The following is a 27,464-nucleotide window of genomic DNA, read 5'->3' on the forward strand; positions in this document are numbered from 1 at the left end:
ACGTGTGCGGACCGTATGCGCAAGCGCAGAAGGCCCAGCTGACGTCAATCAGTCAGAATGAGTCCGACTGAGCCACTTACCGGGAGTTGACTGTGGGAGAATAGCGGCGCTGAGGAGGACGGCGAGGGACACATCCATGCATATGGGGCTGGAGGAAGCACCAGGTATGTAAAAATATAGCAATATATCTCGTCTTTGGGTCTCTTTAAACTGCTTAAATGTGGTATCTAAGGACAACATACATTAAGTAACTTCTGCAATACCCCGTACAAAAAACAGAGACGATAATGAATATGCAAGGATATATTTACCCCCATGTTTCATCTCGGCTGGATCCCAGGGTGCTGTACGCCACCAGCGCGATGTCATGTGACTTGCAGAAATCCAGCAGCTCGCTCTGGTTTAGGTACAAGTGACACTCCACCTGCACAGACAGGAGCCATTAATGGGTCATATTGTCCATATCTAATGATCTAGCCCTACGCGGCTGCTGGGGAGCTATTCCACCATACGGTTTCCATACACTTGTCGAAAACAGTTCAATCAATAGAGCGATGAATGCATAATTTTGATTTAAAATGGCAGCATCGTTTTATAAAGAATCAGTTTGAAGGTCAAATGGTATTATCGATTTTTCATGGAGAATACTTTTTAAATCAATTTTTTTTATCTTTTGATTCCTGCTGACGCTTCTCAATTCTTGTTCGATCAAAGCAGTGGGGTTTGTACTTCGATCGGAAGTGATGTCACAAGTGCCTGCCCTTACACCTTTCAGAAATTCTATCATTGTGGTCTTTGACCCCATTTATTTGACCACAATGATCGAACAGAGAGCAAATTGAAAATACCGTAATCTTATTTCGATCGATAAAAAACGATCGATTATTCAGTTTTTTTTTTAATAAAAATCAGGTTGATTCCTTAGAAAATTGAATGGTGTATGGTAGGTTTGATAACATAATCTAATAATAAAAATAAATAGTGTACGGTTAGGTGTTAGATGTATGGCCACCTAAACATAAATGTGTTAAAGATAATACACAACAAGGGAATGTAATGTTTACAAAAGAAAGTAAACAAAATCTACCTTGAGGGCTCTGCCACACTAGAGCCCGCTTCCTGCGTTTTGACGCAAAGTCGAAACTTTGCGTTAACCAAGGTAAAATGAAAGTCCATAGACTTTTATTTTACCTTTCACACGCGACGCTGCGTTGCGGTTTGACACACCCGGGAGCTTTTAATCGCCAGAGCCGGCATTTACCCCTTTGGTGAATAAATAGCTACTGCCGCTGACTGCATCGCACCGCAGCCTCCCAACGACAGGCGCAGGCTATTCAACGGGTGCTGGAGAACGGCTCCTTGTTAGATGTGAAAGAGCCCTAAAGAGAATCCTGAAGTGAATATAAAAAAATAGATACTTACCTAAGGAGAGGGAAGGCTTTGGGTTCTAATGAGTCTTCCCGCTCCTCTCATGGTCCACGCGTCCCAGCACTGGCTCCCCATTTAAATCTCCCACAGCAGTAGGCTCGGGAACCCTTCAGGAGCCCGAGTGCTCCCAAAGACAGGCGGCTCCGTACTGTGCGGAAGCAGAAGAGCATGCTCTTGCATGCGCAGTAGGGAGCTACCCGTCTTTGGGAGCATTCGGTCTTCTGAACATTTCTGAAGCCTCATGCTGTGGGAGAGAGCAGTCTCCGACTCAACAGAGAATGAGAATGCTAACGGGGGAGCAGGGGACCAGGAGAGGAATGGGAAGGCTCTATAGTACCCAGAGCCTCCCCTTTCCTTAGGTAAGTATCTGTTTTTTTTTATTTATTTAATTCACTTCAGACTCTCTTTAAGGTGGCCAATGGCCATACACGATAACATTTTTTAATTTTACTTTTGGCCGAAGTGGAAACAGCTGTGGCACCTAATGGAAAAAATCCCTAAGAAATGGGAAATGCAAAATATAAATGTTAGCATCTAATTTTTTTGCCCTTTTTCTTCAAGATTTCAATCTCATTCCGTCTTACCCAACAGTGTTAGCTCCCTTGTGCTGGGCCATACACCGACTCAGTAGAGAGGGCCTTTGACTTCATAGTTCCTCAACATACATTGCTATTTAATTACCCTTACCTAATGTAAATGTTTTAAAAACGATGCACAACAACAGCTAGGGAACATTAACAATTGACATCTCTAGTATGGGTATTAGTTAATTGCTCAGTAAGGTGTCTAGTTGAACTAAAATACTTAGAGGAACTGTAACATAAAAAAATAACATAATGAATACAATTTCTTATTTTTTACAGTATTCATTCATAGATTATTTAGTCAGTATTTGCCCATTGTAAAATGTTTCCTCTCCTTGATTTACATTCTGAAATTTATCACTATCCTGCCAGGTGATTTGTACAGAATGTTCGTTACTGAGAGTTTTATGCACAAAGCGAGATACAGCTTGCTTGGCAGTTGGAAAAATCTGTTATTTCCCACAATGCAAGGTGGTTCTCAGACAGCAAACGGTCAGGACTATAGTCATGACATCACACTGTGGGAGGGGTTTCACCCACAATTTCAACCATACAGAGCCCCCTGATGAGAAAAGATAAAGATTTTTTTTCGTAGGAAAGGCGGGTACCAACTACTGATTGGAATAAAGTTCAATTCTTGGTTAAAGTTCCTCTTTTACCATGACCTGAATATATAAAAACCTTCACAAACACAAATGTTATACTTTTTTTCAACAAAAGTGGAATCTGCCTTTATATATTGATGTTTTCTTATTGCATATGTGAGAATCTCAGATAGTATAAATTACCTGATTACAGACCGGCTTGTATTTTAATCCTGGTTTATTCAGGATTAACTCCAACTGCCGGCGGTTAAAGTTGGACACTCCGATGGATTTGACCAATCCAGCATCTTTACATCTCTCCATTGCCTTGAAAACAATGCAGCATAACGTGAAATAACTTGCACTAAGATCTGACATACAACAGGAAATGCACAATACATTCTCCAGAGATTTCTGAAAAAGAAGATCTCCGTGATGTGGTACTGGAGTCGCATACCTCCCAACTTTTTGGGATGAGAAAGAGGGACACTTAAAGGTAACCTTAAGTCTGCCAAAAAAAAATGACATTTACTCACCTGGGGCTTCCCTCAGCCCCCTGCAGCCGATCGGTGCCCTCGCTGTGTCTCGGAGATCCTCCTCTCCTCGCCGGTGACCACTTCCGGTTTCGCCGTCAGGACCCGACAGGCATGGGAACGCGAGTGATTCTTCGCGTTCCCAGCCACAATATCGCCCCCTATGCTGCTATTGCGGCCAGGAGGCCGCAATAGCAGCATAGGGGGCGATATTATGGCTGGGAACGCGAAGAATCACTTGCGTTCTCATGCCTGTCGGCCGGTGACGGCCAAACCAAAAGTGGTCGCCGGCGAGGAGGAGAGGATCTCCGAGACACAGCGAGGGCACCGATCGGCTGCAGTGGGCTGAGGGAAGCCCCAGGTAAGTAAATGTCATTTTTTTTGGCAGACTTAAGGTTACCTTTAAGCCACACCCCTGATCACGCCCCTGCCACACCCCTGATCATGCCCCCGCTACGCCCCTAGTCACGCATACCATAACGATTTCATAAGAAAAATCCTGTATGTTGTTTTATAATGCAAACCACACTGGTTCTTTCTATCCTGGTTCATTTCCATTCAAATTAACATTTTAAAATTAGTAATATATCAATTTAAAGGATGGGAATAACATGTTTTAGTAGAGAAATATATACTGTATATATTTACATAGAAAGCTGGACAAGTCCTGAAAGAGGGACAAATGAAGAGGAAAGAGGGACAGGGCTCCCAAAGAGGGACTGTCCCTCCAAAGGAGGGAAAGTTGGGAGCTATGGAGTCAGAGTGGCTATTAAAAATGAACATTTGTCACTTGAATGTTTTGTCCATCTTTTAATTATTTTTTCTATTGTTGGCTTTGATGGAGCAGAGTGTTCTGTACATGCAGATAGGCACCCAGTATAACAAGTTAGAACTCTTAACTGAAAAAAAAACATGCAGAGATATATCATACACCACCATCAAGTAATGCAGCTTACTTAGAACAGAGAGGAACACAGAAAGAATACAGGAAATCACAATACCATAGAGATCATCACAGCACATTACAGTGACATCTTGTGGTTGCTTTACTATAATGCAGTTTAACTACTAATCCAACAGACCTGGGTAAGATTCAACGATTGTTCTTTCCATTCAAAATCCCGATTAGTAAACAATCAGGCAGGAAGGCCAGACCAATGTACACATATACACTGGCTCTCCTAGCTGCCTTTTTGTCTCTAGCAAGTTCCATTTGACCTACACCTATATTGATCAGTCATTTGCACTTCCTTGTCCTGCTTTGTTCCTTTATATCTCTGTTACATCCCTGTATTTTCCTGCTCTTTGTATGTATTTCTCCCTTTTGTGCACATAAATCTTACCAGACGTCACACACAGCAAGTAATGCAAATGACGCTGTTTGCATAACTCACATTATACACACAATGCATATGTCGCTACTGTAAAGCGCGATATGCAAATGATGTGCATAACACGAGTTACATAGACTGCGTAACATGTTTTGTGGCTGTCGTAACACCTGGTAAAATCCAGGGCCGAGGCAGAGGCAGAGAGGCTCCAGCCTCAGGGCGCAGTGTAGGAGGGGGCGCACAACTCACTCACCTATAATTCCCCTACTGTGTTTGAAGAAGAGAGAAATAAGAAAAGGGAATACATGGCAGTGACTGCAAGACAGATAACTAGAGATTAAGGTGTTGGGGGTCCTGGGGCGCCTCTTAGTCTAATAGCAATCAGTGTGTGATGGTTGGGGTGGGAGGGGTGGAGGGGCGCACTTTGGTGTTTCAGCCTTGGGTGCTGGAGGACCTTGTTCCGGCTCTGGTAAAATCTACATCCGTTGCCTGCCCACATACATTCAGAATTGCAGCATAGAGCACTCCTGGGAGGCCATAAACATTGTGGACTAGGTAAATATTACAGCGCTCCCTGTGCTTATGCTGCAGAAAGGGGGGGGGGGGGGGGGAGAGAAGCGGTACAGTAGGCCAGTATGGAGAATGGATCGAAAGACCGTGATGCTGTGAGGGTAGTGGTCATGTTGGGAAGTGCAGGGTGTCCTTACCTGGATAATTTTGCTTGGGGGTCTGGGCTGCTAATGTCATGCCCCTGCCTCTGCTCTCCACTTCTCTATCTCTGAGACTTTCTGGTCACCTTTAGGGATTCATACATCTGGCCATCAGATGGCACTGTGCTACTGCCATTTCTTAAAAGAAGATCTGTACTGCTGTGTGTTGTTGGTTTCTGTGGATGCATGCTGGAGCCATGGAGGGAAGTATGCTTTATGCAGAGAGTTGCTGAAGCTTGTAAAATGTCAATAAACCTAGTTATAGTTATTCTGCATCTGTGATTACTGAATACAACACACTTTGAGACAGATTCCATCACACTCACCTCCCAAGTGTCCCGGAGATCTGTGTTTTTGTACAGATACTTTCCATTCTCATCCACTGGAACCAGATCTTCACTGGCCTAGACAACAAAGGAAAAATCAGAGGACACATAGGAAGCATATTTACTAAAACACAGCTTCAGTGGTGTAGCTAAGGAGCAATGGGCCCCAGTGCAAGTTTTGCATTGGGCTTCCCCCCAAGCACTGTATACATAACAATTTACACAGTGCACCAAAACCTGCCAAGGACAGCTGCAGTGCCAGAGGTAAAAGAAGGGGATGGGGGGAATAGTTTGTTAATGATTACTACTATTCAAAGCATATATAGAAGCAATAATTACCAGCACAGGACCAATAAAGAGCAAATACTGTGGTTGATAGAGGGCCCCTCTAGCACAAGGGCCCCGGTGCGGTTGCAACCTCTGCACCCTGTATTGCTACCCCTCTGTACAGCTTTTTGTATACAGGAAAAAAAAACCTGGTGGGGATGCTCAAATAAAATAACATTCTTCTTCTCAAAGAAGCAAACTTAGTTCATTTTAGTTAGATCATGTAAAGCAATGGGGGTTTTACACTGAACTCCTTTGATGTTTTTAAAATGCCAATTTCACCTCACTTTTTAAGGGATTTTATTGACTTCCCTTTATCTGATGATTCACTAACAACAAATAGCCAAAAGAAACATTTGTGGCAATTTACCAGCTGGTTATGCACATAAATAAATGTTAATGAGTATTACAAAATAATTCATTAGAGCTCAAGGTTACGGTAGTTATTAGAATTCTGACAGATTTTGACTAGTCCATCTCTTCATGGGGGATTCTCAGCATGGCCTTTATTCTTTGTAAAGATGTTCCCTGAAAAAGATTTATACAAAGATGCTGGCCAGCCTCCCTGCTCGCTACACACTTTTTTGGCAGTTGGGTGGTGCAACTGCCATTCAGGAAGAGCTTTTGAAAATAAATAAAACACTGAGAATCACCCATGAGGAGATGGGCTAGTCCAAAAACCTGTCACTACCTACTGCAAGTGACAGCAACATAGGAGAAAAGTAATTTATGGCTAATTTTACTCTTGAAGTAATGTACTTTTTATTTGTATGTTTTTACATGTATTTAAAATTTTGTGATTTTCGCAATAGTGGTCCTTTAAAAGGCCAGAGACTACTGGGAGGAGTCGGAATGGGAGTGAGCGCTCATGTGACCCCCGGACGCTGGACAGACGGATCCTAAGCCGCAGCAAGCCGCCGTGCACGGCGTGGAGACGATCAAGTTGGCTAGCGGAGGCAACACAGGCAGAGGCTCGCCCTACGAGCTGGAGCACTGCTAACAAACCCATAGAGCCACGTGAATCACAGGTCAACACAGCAGGGGAACACTATCGCAGTCAAGGATAAGGAGCCGTGAGTAAACAGCCACAGCCCTATGGGGAAGCTGAACGCTGAAAAGAAAAGTTGATTGTTATGTTGAAACAGGACTGGTTCACACGTTGTCATGGGCATGTTCCTTGCAGTAAAGTAAGCACAGAATGTAAAGCACAAGTGTTATACAACTAGAGGCAACATTGGGAAGTGAACTGTAATACATTAGAGACATCAGCAAGCGTAATGAAAGTCAGCAAGTTCACCATATGTGTTAATAACAACTAAGAAGATGAGTTGGAGCACAGTGTTTTTTGGAGTGTACTTGGCGGTACTTGCAGCTGCTTTTTGAGGCCTCTGTGGTGTGCTTCGGTGGTGGGTCCACAGACAATCAAACCATATTGGTGGCAGGGGCGCTCTGCATAGGCTAAGGCCGGGCGATCGCCTGCTGCAGTTACCTAATGGTGATTGGTGGAATTTACTGTGAAGGAGCGCTCCCTCCCATTCCATTGTGTTTTTAAGTGGTTTTATATTGGGGGAAACCGAGTCACTCATGACTGCAAATTTTTGTATTAATAAAGTTTTTTCATAAGCAAAGGTAGGGCTACTGGTTTTATTTTTTTTACATTTTTTTTTACATAAAACATGTAGAAACAGATGCCCAGTCTCCAATAGAGATGTGGGGAACGGTTCCCAAACCGTTCGCCGGCGAACATCTCTGAATCCCTGGGGGGTTTACTACTTCCGGGTCGCTCTGACCCGGAGTAGTACGCCTGCGCTGCCCGGCGGAGTTCGTCCTAGATCGTGCTCCTGTTGCCAGGCACTTTCTGCGCATGTGCGTGACGTCATGCGCAGAGAGTGCCCGGCAACAGGAGCGCGATCTAGGACGCGTTCCGCCGGGCAGCGCAGGCGTACTACTCCGGGTCAGAGCGACCCGGAAGTAGTAAACCCCCCAGAGATGTTCGCCCGGTGAACCGTTCGCCACATCTCTAGTCTCCAATCCTGACCGGTCAAAGGTAATTGGAGACTGAGTCAAGGACTCACACACATAAGGCATCAATAACAATGTTTTTGCAAGAGCATTCCTCCCTGCTGTGCATCTCCCCGCACTCCCATTAGCTTGCCTTGCACAGTGCTGCAGCAATTGGTCAGAGGAAGTCACGTGTGATCATGCGGGGCAGTGTGGGAAGTGTAGTTCTGCTAACTCACTCCCAGGCTACCACTGTTCTTGGTTCCCGTAGGAAGCTAGTAGGCACGTGGGGCAGCTTGGGAAATGTAGCACACTCCTATCCCTCCCGAGCTCCCTCCGCTATTGGTCCTTACGGGACGCGAGCACGCATTCTTGCACATTTGCGCATGCAGAGTATGAAGCCACACATCTTTAGAAGACTTCCAAAGCCTGCCGCAGCGGGGGATTTGAACGGGGGAGCCAGCACCGGAACGATCAGACTGTGAGAGGAACGGAAAGGCTCTATAGGGCCCAGAACCTTCCCTATCCTTAGGTGAGTATCTGGTTTGGTTTTTTTGTTTGTTTTGTTTTGTTTTTTTGCAGCTTACCTCTTAATCTATGCAACTCCTGCTAGATTTGGTACTACAGACACGGGGGTATACCATTACACTTGACTTGTTTTGCATTCAGCATTTAGATAGAGGCAGCGTGGGTGAGCCCCCTGGTGGTGGGAGTACCAGGGATCACCTGCGCTCCCCCTCTAGGTGTTGCATGCCTTAGAGAATGAGGCAGCGTGGGTGAGTCCCCTGGTGGTGGGAGTACCGGGGTTCACCTGCGCTCCCCCTCTAGGTGTTGCACGCCTTAGAGAATGAGGCAGTGTGGGTAAGTCCTTGGTGGTGGGAGTACCAGGGATCACCTGCGCTCCCCCTCTAGGTGTTGCATGCTTAGAGAATGAGGCAGTGTGGGTGAGTCCTTGGTGGTGGGAGTACCAGGGATCACCTGCGCTCCCCCTCTAGGTGTTGCACGCCTTAGAGAATGAGGCAGTGTGGGTGAGTCCTTGGTGTTGGGAGTACCAGGGAACACCTGCGCTCCCCCTCTAGGTGTTGCATGTCTTAGAGAATGAGGCAGCGTGGGTGAGTCCTTGGTGGTGAGAGTACCAGGGATCACCTGCGCTCCCCCTCTAGGTGTTGCATGCTTAGAGAATGAGGCAGCGTGGGGGAGTCCCCTGGTGGTGGGAGTACCGGGGATCACCTGCGCTCCCTCTCTAGGTGTTTCATGCCTTAGAGAATAAGGCAGCGTGGGTGAGTCCTTGGTGGTGGGAGTACCAGGGATCACCTGCGCTCCCCCTCTAGGTGTTGCATGCTTAGAGAATGAGGCAGCATGGGTGAGTCCCCTGGTGGTGGGAGTACCAGGGATCACCTGCGCTCCCCCTCTAGGTGTTGCATGCCTTAGAGAATAAGGCAGTGTGGGTGAGTCCCCTGGTGGTGGGAGTACCAGGGATCACCTGCGCTCCCCCTCTAGGTGTTGCATGCCTTAGAGAATAAGGCAGTGTGGGTGAGTCCCCTGGTGGTGGGAGTACCAGGGATCACCTGCACTCCCCCTCTAGGTGTTGCATGCCTTAGAGAATAAGGCAGTGTGGGTGAGTCCCCTGGTGGTGGGAGTACTGGGGTTCACCTGCGCTCCCCCTCTAGGTGTTGCATGCCTTAGAGAATAAGGCAGCGTGGGTGAGTCCTTGGTGGTGGGAGTACCAGGGATCACCTGCCCTCCCCCTCTAGGTGTTGCACGCCTTAGAGAATAAGGCAGTGTGGGTGAGTCCTTTTTGGTGGGAGTACCAGGGATCACCTGCGCTCCCCCTCTAGGTGTTGCATGCCTTAGAGAATAAGGCAGCGTGGGTGAGTCCTTGGTGGTGGGAGTACCAGGGATCACCTGCCCTCCCCCTCTAGGTGTTGCACGCCTTAGAGAATAAGGCAGCGTGGGTGAGTCCTTGGTGGTGGGAGTACCGGGGATCACCTGCGCTCCCCCTCTAGGTGTTGCATGCCTTAGAGAATAAGGCAGCGTGGGTGAGTCCTTGGTGGTGGGAGTACCAGGGAACACCTGCGCTCCCCCTCTAGGTGTTGCATGTCTTAGAGAATGAGGCAGCGTGGGTGAGTCCCCTGGTGGTGGGAGTACCAGGGATCACCTGCGCTCCCCCTCTAGGTGTTGCATGCTTAGAGAATGAGGCAGCGTGGGGGAGTCCCCTGGTGGTGGGAGTACCGGGGATCACCTGCGCTCCCCCTCTAGGTGTTGCATGCCTTAGAGAATAAGGCAGCGTGGGTGAGTCCTTGGTGGTGGGAGTACCAGGGATCACCTGCGCTCCCCCTCTAGGTGTTGCATGCTTAGAGAATGATGCGGCGTGGGTGAGTCCCCTGGTGGTGGGAGTACCGGGGATCACCTGCGCTCCCCCTCTAGGTGTTGCATGCTTAGAGAACGAGGCAGCGTGGGTGAGTCCCCTGGTGGTGGGAGTACCAGGGAACACCTGCGCTCCCCCTCTAGGTGTTGCATGCTTAGAGAACGAGGCAGCGTGGGTGAGTCCCCTGGTGGTGGGAGTACCAGGGAACACCTGCGCTCCCCCTCTAGGTGTTGCACGCCTTAGAGAACGAGGCAGCGTGGGTGAGTCCCCTGGTGGTGGGAGTACCAGGGAACACCTGCGCTCCCCCTCTAGGTGTTGCACGCCTTAGAGAATAAGGCAGTGTGGGTGAGTCCCCTGGTGGTGGGAGTACTGGGGTTCACCTGCGCTCCCCCTCTAGGTGTTGCATGCTTAGAGAATAAGGCAGCATGGGTGAGTCCCCTGGTGGTGGGAGTACCAGGGATCACCTGCGCTCCCCCTCCAGGTGTTGCATGCTTAGAGAATGAGGCGGCGTGGGTGATTCCCCTGGTGGTGGGAGTACCGGGGATCACCTGCGCTCCCACTTGTAGGTGTTGCATGCCTTAGAGCAGGCTTTCTCAACCAGGGTTCCTTGAGGACTCTGCAGGGGTTTCTTGGCATTTTCCCCCATCGTGGTGGAAGTATATAGAGCACACTATAATAGGTAGTACTGTAACAAGAAGCACTAATTTGGGGGGTCAGGAGACAGTATAATGAGTGGCAGTGTAATAGGGGGTAGTGAAATAAACAGCCACACATACTTTTAAACACCACGCCTCCTGCAAAATAAATGCAGGGGTTCCTTGAGATCAAAACGTTGTTTGCAGGGGTTCCTTGGGATCAAAAAGTTATCTGCAGGGTTCCTTCAGGGTAGAAAGGTTGAGAAAGGCTGCCTTAGAGAATGATGCGGCGTGGGTGAGTCCCCTGGTGGTGGGAGTACCAGGGAACACCTGCGCTCCCCCTCTAGGTGTTGCATGCCTTAGAGAATGATGCGGCGTGGGTGAGTCCCCTGGTGGTGAGAGTACCAGGGATCACCTGCGCTCCCCCTCTAGGTGTTGCATGCTTAGAGAATGAGGCAGCGTGGGTGAGCCCCCTGGTGGTGGGAGTACCAGGGATCACCTGCGCTCCCCCTCTAGGTGTTGCATGCTTAGAGAATGAGGCAGCGTGGGTGAGTCCCCTGGTGGTGGGAGTACCAGGGAACACCTGCGCTCCCCCTCTAGGTGTTGCATGCCTTAGAGAATGAGGCAGCGTGGGTGAGTCACCTGGTGGTGGGAGTACCAGGGATCACCTGCGCTCCCCCTCTAGGTGTTGCATGCTTAGAGAATGAGGCAGCGTGGAGGAGTCCCCTGGTGGTGGGAGTACCGGGGATCACCTGCGCTCCCCCTCTAGGTGTTGCATGCCTTAGAGAATAAGGCAGCATGGGTGAGTCCTTGGTGGTGGGAGTACCAGGGATCACCTGCCCTTCCCCTCTAGGTGTTGCATGCCTTAGAGAATGAGGCAGGGTGGGTGAGTCCCTTGGTGGTGGGAGTACCAGGGATCACCTGCCCTCCCCCTCTAGGTGTTGCATGCTTAGAGAATGAGGCAGCATGGGTGAGTCCTTTTTGGTGGGAGTACCAGGGATCACCTGCGCTCCCCCTCTAGGTGTTGCATGCCTTAGAGAATAAGGCAGCGTGGGTGAGTCCTTGGTGGTGGGAGTACCAGGGATCACCTGCGCTCCCCCTCTAGGTGTTGCACGCCTTAGAGAATGAGGCAGTGTGGGTGAGTCCTTGGTGGTGGGAGTACCAGGGAACACCTGCGCTCCCCCTCTAGGTGTTGCATGTCTTAGAGAATGAGGCAGCGTGGGTGAGTCCCCTGGTGGTGGGAGTACCAGAGATCACCTGCGCTCCCCCTCTAGGTGTTGCCTGCTTAGAGAATGAGGCAGCGTGGGGGAGTCCCCTGGTGGTGGGAGTACCAGGGATCACCTGCGCTCCCCCTCTAGGTGTTGCATGCCTTAGAGAATAAGGCAGCGTGGGTGAGTCCTTGGTGGTGGGAGTACCAGGGATCACCTGCGCTCCCCCTCTAGGTGTTGCATGCTTAGAGAATGAGGCAGCGTGGGGGAGTCCACTGGTGGTGGGAGTACCGGGGATCACCTGCACTCCCCCTCTAGGTGTTGCATGCCTTAGAGAATAAGGCAGCGTGGGTGAGTCCTTGGTGGTGGGAGTACCAGGGAACACCTGCGCTCCCCCTCTAGGTGTTGCATGCTTAGAGAATGAGGCAGCATGGGTGAGTCCCCTGGTGGTGGGAGTACCAGGGATCACCTGCGCTCCCCCTCTAGGTGTTGCATGCCTTACAGAATGAGGCAGTGTGGGTGAGTGCTTGGTGGTGGGAGTACCAGGGATCACCTGCGCTCCCCCTCTAGGTGTTGCATGCCTTAGAGAATAAGGCAGTGTGGGTGAGTCCCCTGGTGGTGGGAGTACCAGGGATCACCTGCGCTCCCCCTCTAGGTGTTGCATGCCTTAGAGAATAAGGCAGTGTGGGTGAGTCCCCTGGTGGTGGGAGTACCAGGGATCACCTGCGCTCCCCCTCTAGGTGTTGCATGCCTTAGAGAATAAGGCAGTGTGGGTGAGTCCCCTGGTGGTGGGAGTACCGGGGTTCACCTGCGCTCCCCCTCTAGGTGTTGCATGCTTAGAGAATGAGGCAGTGTGGGTGAGTCCCCTGGTGGTGGGAGTACCAGGGATCACCTGCGCTCCCCCTCTAGGTGTTGCATGCCTTAGATAATGAGGCAGTGTGGGTGAGTCCCCTGGTGGTGGGAGTACCAGGGAACACCTGCGCTCCCCCTCTAGGTGTTGCATGCCTTAGAGAATAAGGCAGTGTGGGTGAGTCCCCTGGTGGTGGGAGTACCGGGGTTCACCTGCGCTCCCCCTCTAGGTGTTGCATGCTTAGAGAATGAGGCAGCGTGGGTGAGTCCCATGGTGGTGGGAGTACCAGGGAACACCTGCGCTCCCCCTCTAGGTGTTGCATGCCTTAGAGAATAAGGCAGTGTGGGTGAGTCCCCTGGTGGTGGGAGTACCGGGGTTCACCTGCGCTCCCCCTCTAGGTGTTGCATGCTTAGAGAATGAGGCAGCGTGGGTGAGTCCCATGGTGGTGGGAGTACCAGGGATCACCTGCGCGCCCCCCTCTAGGTGTTGCATGCTTAGAGAATGAGGCAGCGTGGATGAGTCCCCTGGTGGTGGGAGTACCAGGGACCACCTGCCCTCCCCCTCTAGGTGTTGCATGCCTTAGAGAATGAGGCAGGGTGGGTGAGTCCCCTGGTGGTGGGAGTACCAGGGATCACCTGCCCTCCCCCTCTAGGTGTTGCATGCTTAGAGAATGAGGCAGCGTGGGTGAGTCCTTTTTGGTGGGAGTACCAGGGATCACCTGCGCTCCCCCTCTAGGTGTTGCATGCCTTAGAGAATAAGGCAGCGTGGGTGAGTCCTTGGTGGTGGGAGTACCAGGGATCACCTGCGCTCCCGCTTTTAGGTGTTACATGCTTAGAGAATGAGGCAGCGTGGGTGAGTCCTTGGTGGTGGGAGTACCAGGGATCACCTGCGCTCCCCCTCTAGGTGTTGCATGCCTTAGAGAATAAGGCAGCGTGGGTGAGTCCCCTGGTGGTGGGAGTACCAGGGATCACCTGCCCTCCCCCTCTAGGTGTTGCATGCTTAGAGAATAAGGCAGTGTGGGTAAGTCCCCTGGTGGTGGGAGTACCAGGGATCACCTGCGCTCCCCCTCTAGGTGTTGCATGCTTAGAGAATGAGGCAGCGTGGGTGAGTCCTTTTTGGTGGGAGTACCAGGGTTCACCTGCGCTCCCCCTCTAGGTGTTGCATGCTTAGAGGATAAGGCAGCATGGGTGAGTCCCCTGGTGGTGGGAGTAACAGGGATCACCTGCGCTCCCCCTCTAGGTGTTGCATGCTTAGAGAATGAGGCGGCGTGGGTGAGTCCCCTGGTGGTGGGAGTACCGGGGATCACCTGCGCTCCCACTTTTAGGTGTTGCATGCCTTAGAGCAGGCTTTCTCAACCAGGGTTCCTTGAGGACTCAGCAGGGGTTTCTTGACATTTTCCCCCATCGTGGTGGAAGTATATAGAGCACACTATAATAGGTGGTACTGTAACAAGAAGCACTAATTTGGGGGGTCAGGAGACAGTATAATGAGTGGCAGTGTAATAGGGGGTAGTGAAATAAACAGCCACACATACTTTTAAAGACCACGCCTCCTGCAAAATAAATGCAAGGGTTCCTTGGGATCAAAAAGTTATCTGCAGGGTTCCTCCAGGGTAGAAAAGTTGAGAAAGGCTGCCTTAGAGAATGAGGCAGCGTGGGTGAGTCCCCTGGTGGTGGGAGTACCAGGGATCACCTGCGCTCCCCCTCTAGGTGTTGCATGCTTAGAGAATGAGGCGGCGTGGGTGAGTCCCCTGGTGGTGAGAGTACCAGGGATCACCTGCGCTCCCCCTCTAGGTGTTGCATGCTTAGAGAATGAGGCAGCGTGGGGGAGTCCTTGGGGGTGGGAGTACCGGGGTTCACCTGCGCTCCCCCTCTAGGTGTTGCATGTGGGTTTGTGGGTTCCGGGGCCCCCTTCTGTCATGAACACCAGTGTTTGTGTTTAGAGCTACAGAGGTCTCAGGGCAGTTCCAGGGAACTGAAGGAAAACCTCTGAAACTCAAAACTGGTTCTAACTTCAAACTTTTCTTCTGGAGTTATTCTGGAGCGAAGGTGAAGTAGTATAAATATTTTTACAGGAAAGCTAGTTACCTGGAAATCTATTGGGACGTGAATGAGGAAGAGGTCCAGGTAATCCACCTGAAGATCTTTCAGGGATCTCTCCAGAGCCGGGCGAACCAATTCCGGAGCATGGAAAGTACTCCAGAGCTGAAAAATATATTACAGTTTAGCATTCTATTTCCAGGAAAAAAAAGGCAGCACTGGTACATATAAGCGTGTGTGCGGGCCTATCTGGTATTCAAGCTGCACACTAGTCAGCCTTACTGCCTGGCTGATGTCACACATGGGCCCTCTGCTGAACCTTGGCAAGCCCTATAGTTGGGTGTAAAACCAATTATGGATTACCAGCTCCCTTCCCGACCAGCTGCATGACCTAGGTATTGGTGTAGAGGCCAGATGCTGATATCATCAGGAAGCTGGAAAGGAAGGCATGATAGGGCCATAGTTCAGGTGGTAGCATGGCTGGACTAGTGATGGTCATGTCTAGGAGAACTCATAGAGAAGCACGTGTTTTGCTTGATTAGCTGATAGATTTACAAAGTTCTGATTTGCTGTGATCACATCCTACTTTAGCACATGATCATGACTAGCAAATCAGAAACTTGCATATCAATCAGTTGTCCTAACTGATCACATGCTTCTCCATGAGTTCTCCTAGACATGACTATCGCTGGGCTGGACATCTTAAGCTTGAACATCCACCGAACATAGAAGAAGAAGAACTTTAATCATGGCAATAGCCTCTACTATTGAGGTGGCAAAGGATCTATGCATGCAATTTGCTTCACACTCAGGGGCGTAACAATAGACCCTGCAAGAGATGCAGCCGCAGGGTGGCCCATAAGCCACAGGGGGCCCAATCCTGAGAGACTAACAACTAAGGGCAAGGAGAGAAAAAACGTTCTGCTCTCTGCACAATTGTTCTAATGACTGCATCTGCTCAGACGCTGATAAAGAATCATACAAAGTTTTGCAGACAAAGATTGTAGATTTGTTTTGGCGGGAGGGGGCTAGAGTTGGGCCGAACCTCCGATTTTAGGTTCGCGAACCGGGTTCGCGAACTTCCGCGAAACGTTCGGTTCGCGGAAAAGTTCGCGAACCGCAATAGACTTCAATGGGGAGGCGAACTTTGGAAAAAAAAATTCTGCTGGCCACAAAAGTGATGGAAAAGATGTTTCAAGGGGTCTAACACCTGGAGGGGGGCATGGCGGAGTGGGATACACGCCAAAAGTCCCCGGGAAAAATCTGGATTTGACGCAAAGCAGCGTTTTAAGGGCAGAAATCACATTGAATGCTAAATGACAGGCCTAAAGTGCTTTAAAACATCTTGCATGTGTATACATCAATCAGGTAGTGTAATTAAGGTACTGCTTCACACTGACACACCAAACTCACCGTGTAACGCACCGCAAACAGCTGTTTGTGTAGTGACGGCCGTGCTGGACTGGTGCACACCATGGCGAGAACAGGTATGCAGTGGCGGGTTCACTGAACACAACAGGTATACAGTGGCGGGTTCACTGAACAGAACAGGTATGCAGTGGCAGGTTCACTGAACAGTACAGGTATACAGTGGCGGGTTCACTGAACAGTACAGGTATACAGTGGCGGGTTCACTGAACAGTACAGGTATACAGTGGCGGGTTCACTGAACACAACAGGTATGCAGTGGCGGGTTCACTGAACACAACAGGTATACAGTGGCGGGTTCACTGAACACAACAGGTATGCAGTGGCGGGTTCACTGAACAGAACAGGGATACAGTGGCGGGTTCACTGAACACAACAGGTATGCAGTGGCAGGTTCACTGAACAGGTATACAGTGGCGGGTCCACTGAACAGAACAGGTATGCAGTGGCGGGTTCACTGAACACAACAGGTATGCAGTGGTGGGTTCACTGAACAGGTATGCAGTGGTGGGTTCACAGAACAGGTATGCAGTGGTGGGTTCACAGAACAGGTATGCAGTGGCAGGTTCACTGAACAGGTATGCAGTGGTGGGTTCACTGAACAGGTATGCAGTGGTGGGTTCACTGAACAGGTATGCAGTGGTGGGTTCACTGAACAGGTATGCAGTGGTGGGTTCACAGTACAGGTATGCAGTGGTGGGTTCACAGAACAGGTATGCAGTGGCAGGTTCACTGGACAGGTATGGTGGGCTCACTGAACAGAACAGGTATGCAGCCAGGAACAAGCCAAGCCTAACTAATCTTTCCCTATGAGAGAGAGAGTGCAGCAGCTCGCCCTACTCTCACTAATGCAGGCACACGAGTGACCGTAATGGCCGCCGCTGCCTGCCTTATATAAGGGGGGTGGGGCTCCAGGGGCTAGTGTAGCCTAATTGGCTACACTGGGCCTGCTGACTGTGATGTAGAGGGTCAAAGTTGACCCTCCATGGTGCATTATGGGGCGAACCGAACTTCCGCAAACGTTCGCCTGCGGGACGCGAACGCGAACTACGGAAGTTCGCATGGAACCGTTCGCAGGCGAACCGTTCGGCCCAACTCTAGAGGGGGCCCCATCCAAAGTTTTGCAGGGGGGGGGCAATTATTTCTAGTTACGCCCCTGTTCACACCTTATATAGACATTACATTTGTAATAGTTTATATATTTGTGCATGATCATTTTGGCTGTCATTTAATATTTTTAGAGGCATCGATCATCTTTTGTGCTAGACTGCTAGTTAATCACAAATGACCAGCAACTGGTAATGCCAGCACTATGTACAATGCAGCAAGGACTCAGTGGGGGACAGTTATCAAGAGTATCTGTGTAACGATCGGTGTAACACAGAGAGGATCTGATTACCGGTGATCTGCAGTATCACAGAGAATGCAGATATATACCCGATTATTGATGATCTGCAGTATCACCGATAATCAGATATATCTCTAACCTCTGGACACCTGAGTAATGAGAGTGTTTGATGCAACAGTAATACTTTGAGGACTGCACCTAGAGCAGGTACAGAAGCGGTAAAGAGTACTGCACAAATACAAGTTCCTTCCGTTAGCCTGGACTCTCCCTAGAGAGGAGTCAGGCTGAGAGTAGGAAGGACAGAACGTGAGTGACACCAATGAGGGAGTGTCACTGACAGATCTGTGAACTATCTCTAACAGGGAGATAGTTCTCGAGGTCGGGCAGGCCAGGTCGTAACCATACAGACAGATAAGGTACAGAGACAGGAGGCAGATGCAGAGTCTAAGGCAAGCAGAGTTTGGCAACAGAGTATCCGAATGACAAAGGTACAAAATCAGAGATCAGAAGAATGGTCAGGGAAGCAGAAGGTCATAACAAATAATCCACAATGCCTAAGCTAAGGTGTGAGTTCCTTAGTCGTCAACACCTAGGAAACTGATCTAGAATACAATACAGATAATAACAGATTTCCTAGACTTATGGTGGCCACTAATGATCCAATCTTTTTCATCCAATCTTACCATTTCTATCTAATATAAGGGAACTGCCTATTGTATCCAATTAATATATTCCATCAGTTTGCTCTTCTACTACATAGATTTGGTAAGATTGGATGAAAAAGATTGGATCGTTAGTGGCCACCCTAAGGTGTGAGATCCTTGGCCATCAACACCTTGGAAACTGGTCTAATAAACACAGCTACTGACAAGGTCTGAGTGCTACCACGTAGTGATCGCAACGCCAGACACCAGAGGAATGACCAGCACCCAGTATATATACCCAAAGCGCTTCCCAGCGCCTCCCCTAAGTGCTGGACCAATGAGAACAGATGGTTTTGTCAGCTGACCAGCCTGGTCAACTGACTCTCCTCTGGGTGTCATATAAGCTCTGCCTCTCAGCGCGCGCGCGTCCTTCTGAACCTGTGTGGACTATCTGTCCCAGCCACACCAGACATGTTTTGCAATGTATCAGCCTGTTCGAGCGCGGGGCCAGCCGCACCGCCAACCGAGCATGCGGCGGTTTCCCCGCGCTCAGCCACTGTGTCAGTAGTAGGCCTATGCGTACCGACTGCTGCGTCGGACGCGGATTCCGTCGCTTTGACCGCTGGGCATGAGGCGGTTTCTCCGCGTTCCGCCCCGCTAGTGGATGCGTGTCTAAACACTCCAGATGCCATGTTAGACGCGGAATCAGCCGCCTCACTCTGAGTACTTGCGGCAGCTTTTCTGCGTTTTCTCACAATCTGGGACAAAATATTGGTAGCACTTCACAAATCATGTCTAGGCTGCACTGCACAATCTATGTAGAAGTGCTAATAATCACTTCTTAATCTGTGGCAGTTTAGGGATGGATTTGCACTTTTCTTAACTGTGGTGCAGTTCTAGAAATTCATTCTACATTGACGCTATTAAGTAGGATTTAAGAATTTTGTTATTATTATGCAGAACAGTTCCCCCTGCTGGATAGAACTGTTTAACCTGCTGAGCGGTCTGGACGAGCTCAGCTCGTCCAACACCGCCAGAGGCTGCCGCTCAGGCCCTGCTGGGCCGATTTTAATGAAATAAAAAGCAGCACACGCAGCCGGCACTTTGCCAGCCGCGTGTGCTGCCTGATCGCCGCTGCAGCGCGGCGATTCGCCGCGTGCAGCGGCGAAAGAGGGTCCCCCCAGCCGCCCGAGCCCAGCGTACTAAGGGCTGGATCGGAGGCGGCTGACGTCAGGACGTCGGCTGACGTCCATGACGTCACTCCGCTCGTCGCCATGGCGACGAGGTAAGCGAAACACGGAAGGCCGCTTATTGCGGCCTTCCGTGTTACTTCTGGCCGCCGGAGGCGATCGGAAGAACGCCTCCGGAGCGCCCTCTAGTGGGCTTTCATGCAGCCAACTTTCAGTTGGCTGCATGAAATAGTTTTTTTTTTATTTAAAAAAAACCCTCCCGCAGCCACCCTGGCGATTTAATCAGAACGCCAGGGTGGTTAAGAAGAAAAACTGTCGGTAAGGCTTTGATAAATCTGGCCGACTGCACTTTTTGTATTTTTTGTACCTCACACTTCCAGTTGAAACAGTTAACTGTCACACAGAAGTGGCGTGTCCTAGATGCATCTAATTTAAAGAAGATGCAGTGCAAATTTTAATAACCCATTTACTTTTGAGCAGGGCATTGATTGATAATCTAGATTTCAGTGCCTGTATTTTTATTTGAATGCTTTATTTTCTGTAACTATATTTGTCACAACATCACCAATGACTTCACTAACTTTCCACCAAATAGCAAACACTCTCTTAGTTTAAACATTTGATGTACCCACCTTTCCAGTGTGGAACAAGTCCTCCCTTTTAATGGTGCCATCTTCAATCTTCTCCCGCACGCCAACACCAACTTCAACCTCATTGCGATACATATAGGCGCCATCGATATGGCGGTACCCCACGTCAATGGCCACCTTTACTGCCTCTATTGCAAGGTTCTTAGCATACTGAGGGAAAACATAGATTTATAAAGCACTTTCTGCACATATGTCATCAGTTTACCATTAAAGGAAAACTAAATTATATGGAGGCTGTCAATTCTATTCCTTTTTCAAAATGCCATTTGCCCAGCTGTCATGTTGGTCTCTTGGCTTCACTGGTGTTTGAGTCATTTAAACATGCATGCAGCTTGTGGACTTCAAACAATGACGCTAAATTGATCACATGGTAGCCTAAGGTCCTGGTGACTATTCAGGGGCCTGACAGCCACCTCCTTTCAAATTTTGCCTCCATCTCACCAAAGGAAAAAGGTCAAGTTGCAAGCAAGTGGAGAAAACGCTTTTGTTTTGCTATGAACACACTTTGACTCAAGAACACCTGATGTTCATACTCACTCTGAGATGGTCACTCACAAAAGAGGACAGTCAGGATTTTTTTTATGTTGCTTGGTTTCCCTCTACTACACCCAGGAATCCTCATGAAATCACAAAACCTTCTTCAAGTATCACCCAGTGACATCATTCTTCAGTTGGTGTCCTTTGGGCTGGTTTCTGAGGTCCTCTGGGCTCTGGAGGCGCTTGGTACTGCATCATCAGGGCAGCCTGGCCTCTAATAGTACCTGCTAGGGAGGGGCGTGGCACATATCAACCCCACTCTTGTGTGTAATTGAATGGGGGTGTGGCTGTTACAGCCAATGAAGCTACCCCAGCTCTCATTTTAATCTATTAGGTTCATAACTACTGAATCCACTGTCCCCCCCACCCCCAAACAAACATAGGGTGGGAGGTGTACCGTGATGGAGCAGAGTGGTCTGTATACGCAAATAGGCAATCAGTATAACAAGTTAGAACTCTTTACTGAAGAAAAACATGCAGAGATAAATCATTCCCCCCACCATCAGGAAATACAGCTTACTTAGAACAGGGAGAAACATAGAGAACACAGGAAATAACAGTGCTATAAAGATCATCATCACATTTTACACACAGCGACATCTTGTGGTTGTTTTACTATACTGCAGTTTAGGTAATAAATAATCCTATTTATTTGTCAACATATCTGGGGTCATGTCATGTTACAGAGCATTGAGGGATGCAACAGAAGGAGATCGTCTGTCTATCTCTGTCCTACGAATAGGTGAATGGAGAAGAACAGGGGGCGTCCTGCTGTGAGCCACAGTGGGGGCACAGAATAGTGTGTGCCCCTGGGACTAAAGAACATAAGATATCTGATGTTAGCAGGCATCTGTACATAGACAGCTACCAGAAACGATCATGCTCGATTGTTTCAGGTGGTAATGATCTACTCATGGGCGTCCACAGCATAGGGCACGAGAGGTCTAATTACTTCCAAAATAGTGTGCAAGTGAGTAGAGAAGCTGGTTGGCATTTTACTATTTTGGCACTTAAACTGACATTCAGGAAAATGCTTTTGAAAACAAAGAAAACTCTGAGAAACCCCCATGAGGAGATGGACTAGTCCAAAACCTGACAGTTCTGTCAGAAATTTTACCTGCTTACATTTTTTCGCTGGAGTGGCCCTTTAATAGCATACAGATTTTAATCAGTCCAGTTCAGGTATGATAAATCACTTCAGAAAACCATAACCAAGGATTGAACTTCATCCCAATCAGTAGCTGATACCCCCGTTTCCATGAGAAATATTTTTCTTTTCTCAAACGGATCATCACGAGGCTGTGTATGGCTGATGTTGTGGTTAAACCCATCCCACAGTGTGATGTCAGAACCAGGTTGCTGGCATTACACTGTGGGAACCTTGTTGCATCGTAGGAAATAACAACTGCTTCCAACTGGTAAAAAATGTATCATCTCTTTCAGGGGTCTAGTCCTGGGAAAAGAAGTGAGTGGACTCACCTGGAGAACCTCTGCGCGCCAAAAAATGGGCGTGGTCAAGCACACCGTGGGCGTGGTCATGGGTGGGGCCAAATATACATGACCTTAGCAGTGATGTAAAAGGTCTGCCAAGGAAATTTGAGCTCTGCCGTAGTGTATCCTCCAAAAATGGATGTAATCTTACAGCATTTCACCAAAAAGACACATAATCTGGTAGAAGTTCCTCCAAAATACAGATAATATGGAAGTGGTTCCCCCAAAATAGACAATGTGGCAGCAGCAGTTCCACCAACATACACATAATTTGGAAGCAGTTCCCAAAATACGCGAAACCTGGCAGCGGATCACCCAAAATACACGTAACACCCAAAAGACATAATCTGGCAGTAGTGGTCCCCCAAACATACACAATCTGGCAGCAGTTCCCCAAAATACACGTAATCTGGCAGCAGCCGTTCCCCTAACATACACATAATCTGACAGCAGTTCCCCCAAAATAGGTACCCCCAGGTAGCCAGGTCTATAGGTGTCCCCAGTATAAGTAGCCATGAGTATAGTAATCCCCAGTATATGTAGCCAGAGGTATAGTTGCCTAGTATATGTAGCCAGGGGTATATGTGCCCAGTATATGTAGCCAGTGGGATATGTCCCCAGTATATGTAGGCAGGGGTATATGTCCCCAGTATATGTAGGCAGGGGTATATGTCCCCAGTATATGTAGGCAGGGGTATATGTCCTCAGTATATGTAGGCAGGTGTATATGTCCCCAGTATATGTAGGCAGGGGTATATATGCTCAGTATATGTAGGCAGGTGTATATGTCCCCAGTATATGTAGGCAGGTGTATATGTCCCCAGTATATGTAGGCAGGTGTATATGTCCCCAGTATATGTAGGCAGGGGTATATATGCTCAGTATATGTAGGCAGGTGTATATGTCCCCAGTATATGTAGGCAGGTGTATATGTCCCCAGTATATGTAGGCAGGGGTATATGTCCCCAGTATATGTAGGCAGGGGTATGTCCCCAGTATATGTAGGCAGGTGTATATGTCCCCAGTATATGTAGGCAGGTGTATATGTCCCCAGTATATGTAGGCAGGTGTATATGTCCCCAGTATATGTAGGCAGGGGTATATGTCCCCAGTATATGTAGGCAGGGGTATGTCCCCAGTATATGTAGGCAGGTGTATATGTCCCCAGTATATGTAGGCAGGTGTATATGTCCCCAGTATATGTAGGCAGGGGTATGTCCCCAGTATATGTAGGTAGGTGTATATGTCCCCAGTATATGTAGGCAGGTGTATATGTCCCCAGTATATGTAGGCAGGTGTATATGTCCCCAGTATATGTAGGCAGGTGTATATGTGCCCAGGTAGCCAGGTGTGCCCCCAGCCCCCCACCCGGAGGGAGCAGAACAGGGAAGGCGAGCTATAGGGACAGTGGGGATGGGCGGACATCTCCCCCCTCCCATCCCTCACCTTTGTGCTCCCCTTCCTGCCTCTCCCCTACGGCGTTTTTAAGTGTCGGCCCGGCGGCGAAAGTGGGCGGAGACTTACCTCGTTCCAGTCGCATGGGACGCTCCGCTCTGTGTGCGGCTAGAAGACCAGACTAGCCGCACACAGAGCGGAGCGTCCCATGCGACTGGAACGCAGGAAGTCTCCACCCACTTTCGCCGCCGGCCCATTAGGCAGGAAGGGGAGCACAAAGGTGAGGGATGGGGGGGGGAGATGTCCGCCCATCCCCACTGTCCCTATAGCTCGCCTTCCCTGCTCTGCCCCCCTCCACACAAGCCAGGGTGAACGGCGTTCACTTTGAAGAAAAAGTGGGTGGACGCCGTTCACCCGCGTTCACGCAGGACTCGACCACTCTTTCCTGCCAGCAGTAAAGATGTCGCCATGTGATAAATGTCAGAATGTAAATGCAGTTTTAAAGTAAGTGTCCAAGGAAAAAAAAAACCTGGGGCTTCCTCCAGCCTGTGGCAGCCGTCCTTTGCCCTCGCCACAGCTCCGCAGGCTCACAGTCTTCTCTGCTCCAGAACTCGACCTTGCCAGGTCGAGTTCCGGGTCAGCGTCTTCTGCGCTCCACCGCAAGCGTCATGTGGTCCGGCTGACGCCATCAGGACACTATTGCGCAGGCGCAGTTCTGCATCTGCGCAGTAGCGTCCTGATGACGTCGGCCGGACCACATGACCCGCGCGGTGGAGCGCAGAAGACACCGACCTGGAACACGATCTGGTGAGGTCGGGTTCTGCAGCGGAGAAGATAGGGAGCCTCCAGAGCTGTGGCGAGGGCGCAGGACGGCTGCCACAGGCTGGAGGAAGCCCCAGGTAAGTGGATCATTTTTTAAATTTCTTCTTGGATGTTTCCTTTAAAGAGAACCTGAACTGAAAATAAAAAGTCAAAATAAACATACACAAGTCATACTTACCTCCCATGTACTCTGCTCATCAATCACTTTCTCCTCTCCTGTGACCTGTTTGTCTACTGTGATCGTTGGAATTCTCTGTCCTTCATTTTGAAAATGGCCATTACCCCATAACAGCTTCCTGGTCAGCACACTGTTAAACTGTTATATCGCCCACTTGAGCCATAGGGAAACATGGACATTACCTTGCACATTCAGTTGTAATTGACAGCAGCTGATATATAACTGACGGCAACTGGTATATGTCAGTTCTGACAAAATATTGTCAGAACTGGAAGGGATCTCTGTAAGAGGAAAATGGTGAGCTTCTGAGAGGAAATATATTCATTTGCAGCTACGTCATGTGTTTATTTTAAATAATTTTACTCAGTTCAAGTTCCCTTTGAACCCACTAGCAGCATTTTCTAAGTGCTGGTGATTTGAAAAAGCTCTTGGTAAAGCAATACTATGGGGGATTTTTATAAAATCACATCGCTCCAGTGGGATCACACCCATAGCATTACATTAGCAAGAGCTTTTCAAATCACAAAGCGCTCAGAAATTAATAATTTGTTCTACATTTGCTCTATGTTTATATTTCTTTTTAAAATTTACTACGTTTTACATTTTTCTTGTTATTTCTAGATGTTGACCTGTTGAGTCAACTTAGATATGTTATATTTCCTGTAGCACTATAGACTTATATTTTGAGAAACATATATATGTTTGGCATTGTCACAAACTGGTAAAATCTGCTGTTCTTTTAATCGATAAATGTGGCCAATAATCTATTGGTCTTAATGTGTATGACTGATTTTTTTGTATATGTGCCACAATAAAAAGATTTAAAAACAAACAAAGTGCTCAGAAAAGCGTTCCTAGTGGGTTCCAGGCCTCAGGGAGAGGAAAGATTTTACAATGGACAAACACTGACTAAATCATTTCTAATTATTTATTGCAAAAATTAAGCACTTTTTTCATTACATCATTTTCACTGAAGTTCCTCTTTATGCAGTGGCGTAGCTAAGGAGCTGCAGGCCCCGATGCAAGTTTTACATCGGGGTCCTTAAGCATTCTATACATAACAATTGATAACAATACGGCGCACCAAAACCTGCCAATGGCAACTACAGCGTCAGAGGTGCAAGATGGGAATGGAGAACAATTTTTTAATGATCTCTACTATTCAAAACGTCTATAGAAGTGATTATTACCAGCACAGGACCAATAGAAAGCAAATACTGCAGTTGAGGGAGGGCCCCTCGGGGCCCCTCTGGCCCAAGGGCCCTGATGCGGTCACAACCTCTGCACCCACTATTGCTACGCCTCTGTCTTTATGATATCCCCACTGTAGAATCTTGGAGATCTCTGAAGGTTCCCTTGTAAATCAAGCCTCAAGAATTCTTGCTTCCTGCACAGTCAGATGTGGAATCATCTTATTAACAGATGCCAAAATAGCTCACTGTACACTGCTTCTTACTGTATTCTTGCCACAGATCCATTAATTCCATGGAAAAGAGTGAGAACTGCCTCGCTTACCTTTTCAGGGGCAAACGTCCCAAATCCGATGACAGGGATTTTGTTGCCATCATTCAGCAGAACGTGAGTGTCCACAGGCATGACTGTCTCAGAACATAAACAACTGCTTAACTGCACTACATGGAGTTTAACCCCAATCAAAACTGTGCAGCCCAGCCATATGGAGGAAATAGTACAAGGTCTTTTCTGACACAACACAGAGCATGTCCTTCCTGTCTGCAGAATTCCAGAGGGTCTGTTCTGGGTGTAACTAACAGTACTTTTTTCAGCTCAGAAAAGGCATTTGTTTAACCACTAAAAGCAGATGTGAAATATAAACTGAAAATCCATATGTTCAGCTATATGTAATGTTGCCTTCTTAAACAGAAGGTATTTGCGATAATTCAGCTGTAAGCAGAGGCATAACTACAATTTATGCCCCCCCCCCCCCCCCCATCAAAGCTTTGATGCCCCCCCCCCCCCCCAATGTTCATACCCAGGGCCGGATTTGTACTCTTTATCGCCCAAGGCCACTGTTACTAGCCACCCCCTTCAGTATAGGTAGGGAAATGACCCTTCCCTCCTGTATAGGTAGCCAGATGACCCCTTCCCCCTTCCCTCCAGTATAGGTGGCCTGATGACCCCCCCCATATAGGTAGCAAGATGACCCCTCCCCCCTTCCCTCCAGTATAGGTAGCCAGATGACTCCCTTAATCCCACCTTTTCCTACCCCCACACCTTTCAGTATAGGTAGCCAGCTCGCCTTCACACCACAGCAGCCATCAGTTTCACTCATCTCCAGTGCAGAAGCTTCCTCTTCCTTTCCATCTCCAAAGCTGCCCAAGTCCATAGCCGCCGGCCACAATGCAAACGTGCACAGAGAGCAAGGTGGCCGCTGCACAGGTGGCTAGCAGCAGAGTACCATGGCCAGGCGCTCGCCTGATCTCCCTGCATTGCAGCATTTTCAAGCTTGCAAATGCTGTACCAGTTTAGCCTGCTGCTTTGGTGCCCTTGCTCCTGTGGTGCCCTAGGCCATGGCCTTGTTGGCCTTGGCCTAAATCCGGCACTATTCGAGGGATCACTGAGGATTTCGTCAAAAAATGGCAATCGGATATACCGGACCTAACCATGGAAAAGTAGGAAGTCATACTTAACTACTTCTTTACAGTCTCTATTGCATCCCGTGATAGGCTAATTGCCCTTAAATTTATACATAGATGCTATCTATCCCCAGCAAAACTACTTAAAATGTATCCCTCCTCAGCGGGAACATGTAACCGATGCGCACATATTTTTTTTCCACATATTCTGGCAATGTACTCACGTCACATAGCACTTTATTGGAAACACATTCATGCAGAAT

General features: G+C 48.8%; 1 protein-coding gene across 1 annotated transcript in view; it reads right to left on the reverse strand.

Moving 5' to 3' along the window:
- The window catches only part of LOC137564256 (aldo-keto reductase family 1 member C15-like), a 35,547-nt gene extending 9,302 nt beyond the window's left edge, over positions 1-26,245 (reverse strand). The window contains exons 1-6 of the mRNA XM_068277906.1: positions 26,123-26,245; positions 20,167-20,334; positions 14,973-15,089; positions 5,497-5,574; positions 2,801-2,923; positions 312-424 (exon numbers count right to left, since the gene is read on the reverse strand). Of these exons, the coding sequence (XP_068134007.1) occupies positions 312-424; positions 2,801-2,923; positions 5,497-5,574; positions 14,973-15,089; positions 20,167-20,334; positions 26,123-26,203 (680 nt within the window). The 5' untranslated portion in view covers positions 26,204-26,245. The remainder of the gene's footprint in view (positions 1-311; positions 425-2,800; positions 2,924-5,496; positions 5,575-14,972; positions 15,090-20,166; positions 20,335-26,122) is intronic.
- Between the last annotated feature and the right edge of the window lie 1,219 nt (positions 26,246-27,464).

This window comes from Hyperolius riggenbachi, chromosome 3, assembly GCF_040937935.1.
Source record: "Hyperolius riggenbachi isolate aHypRig1 chromosome 3, aHypRig1.pri, whole genome shotgun sequence".
Taxonomy (NCBI): Eukaryota; Metazoa; Chordata; class Amphibia; order Anura; family Hyperoliidae; genus Hyperolius; species Hyperolius riggenbachi.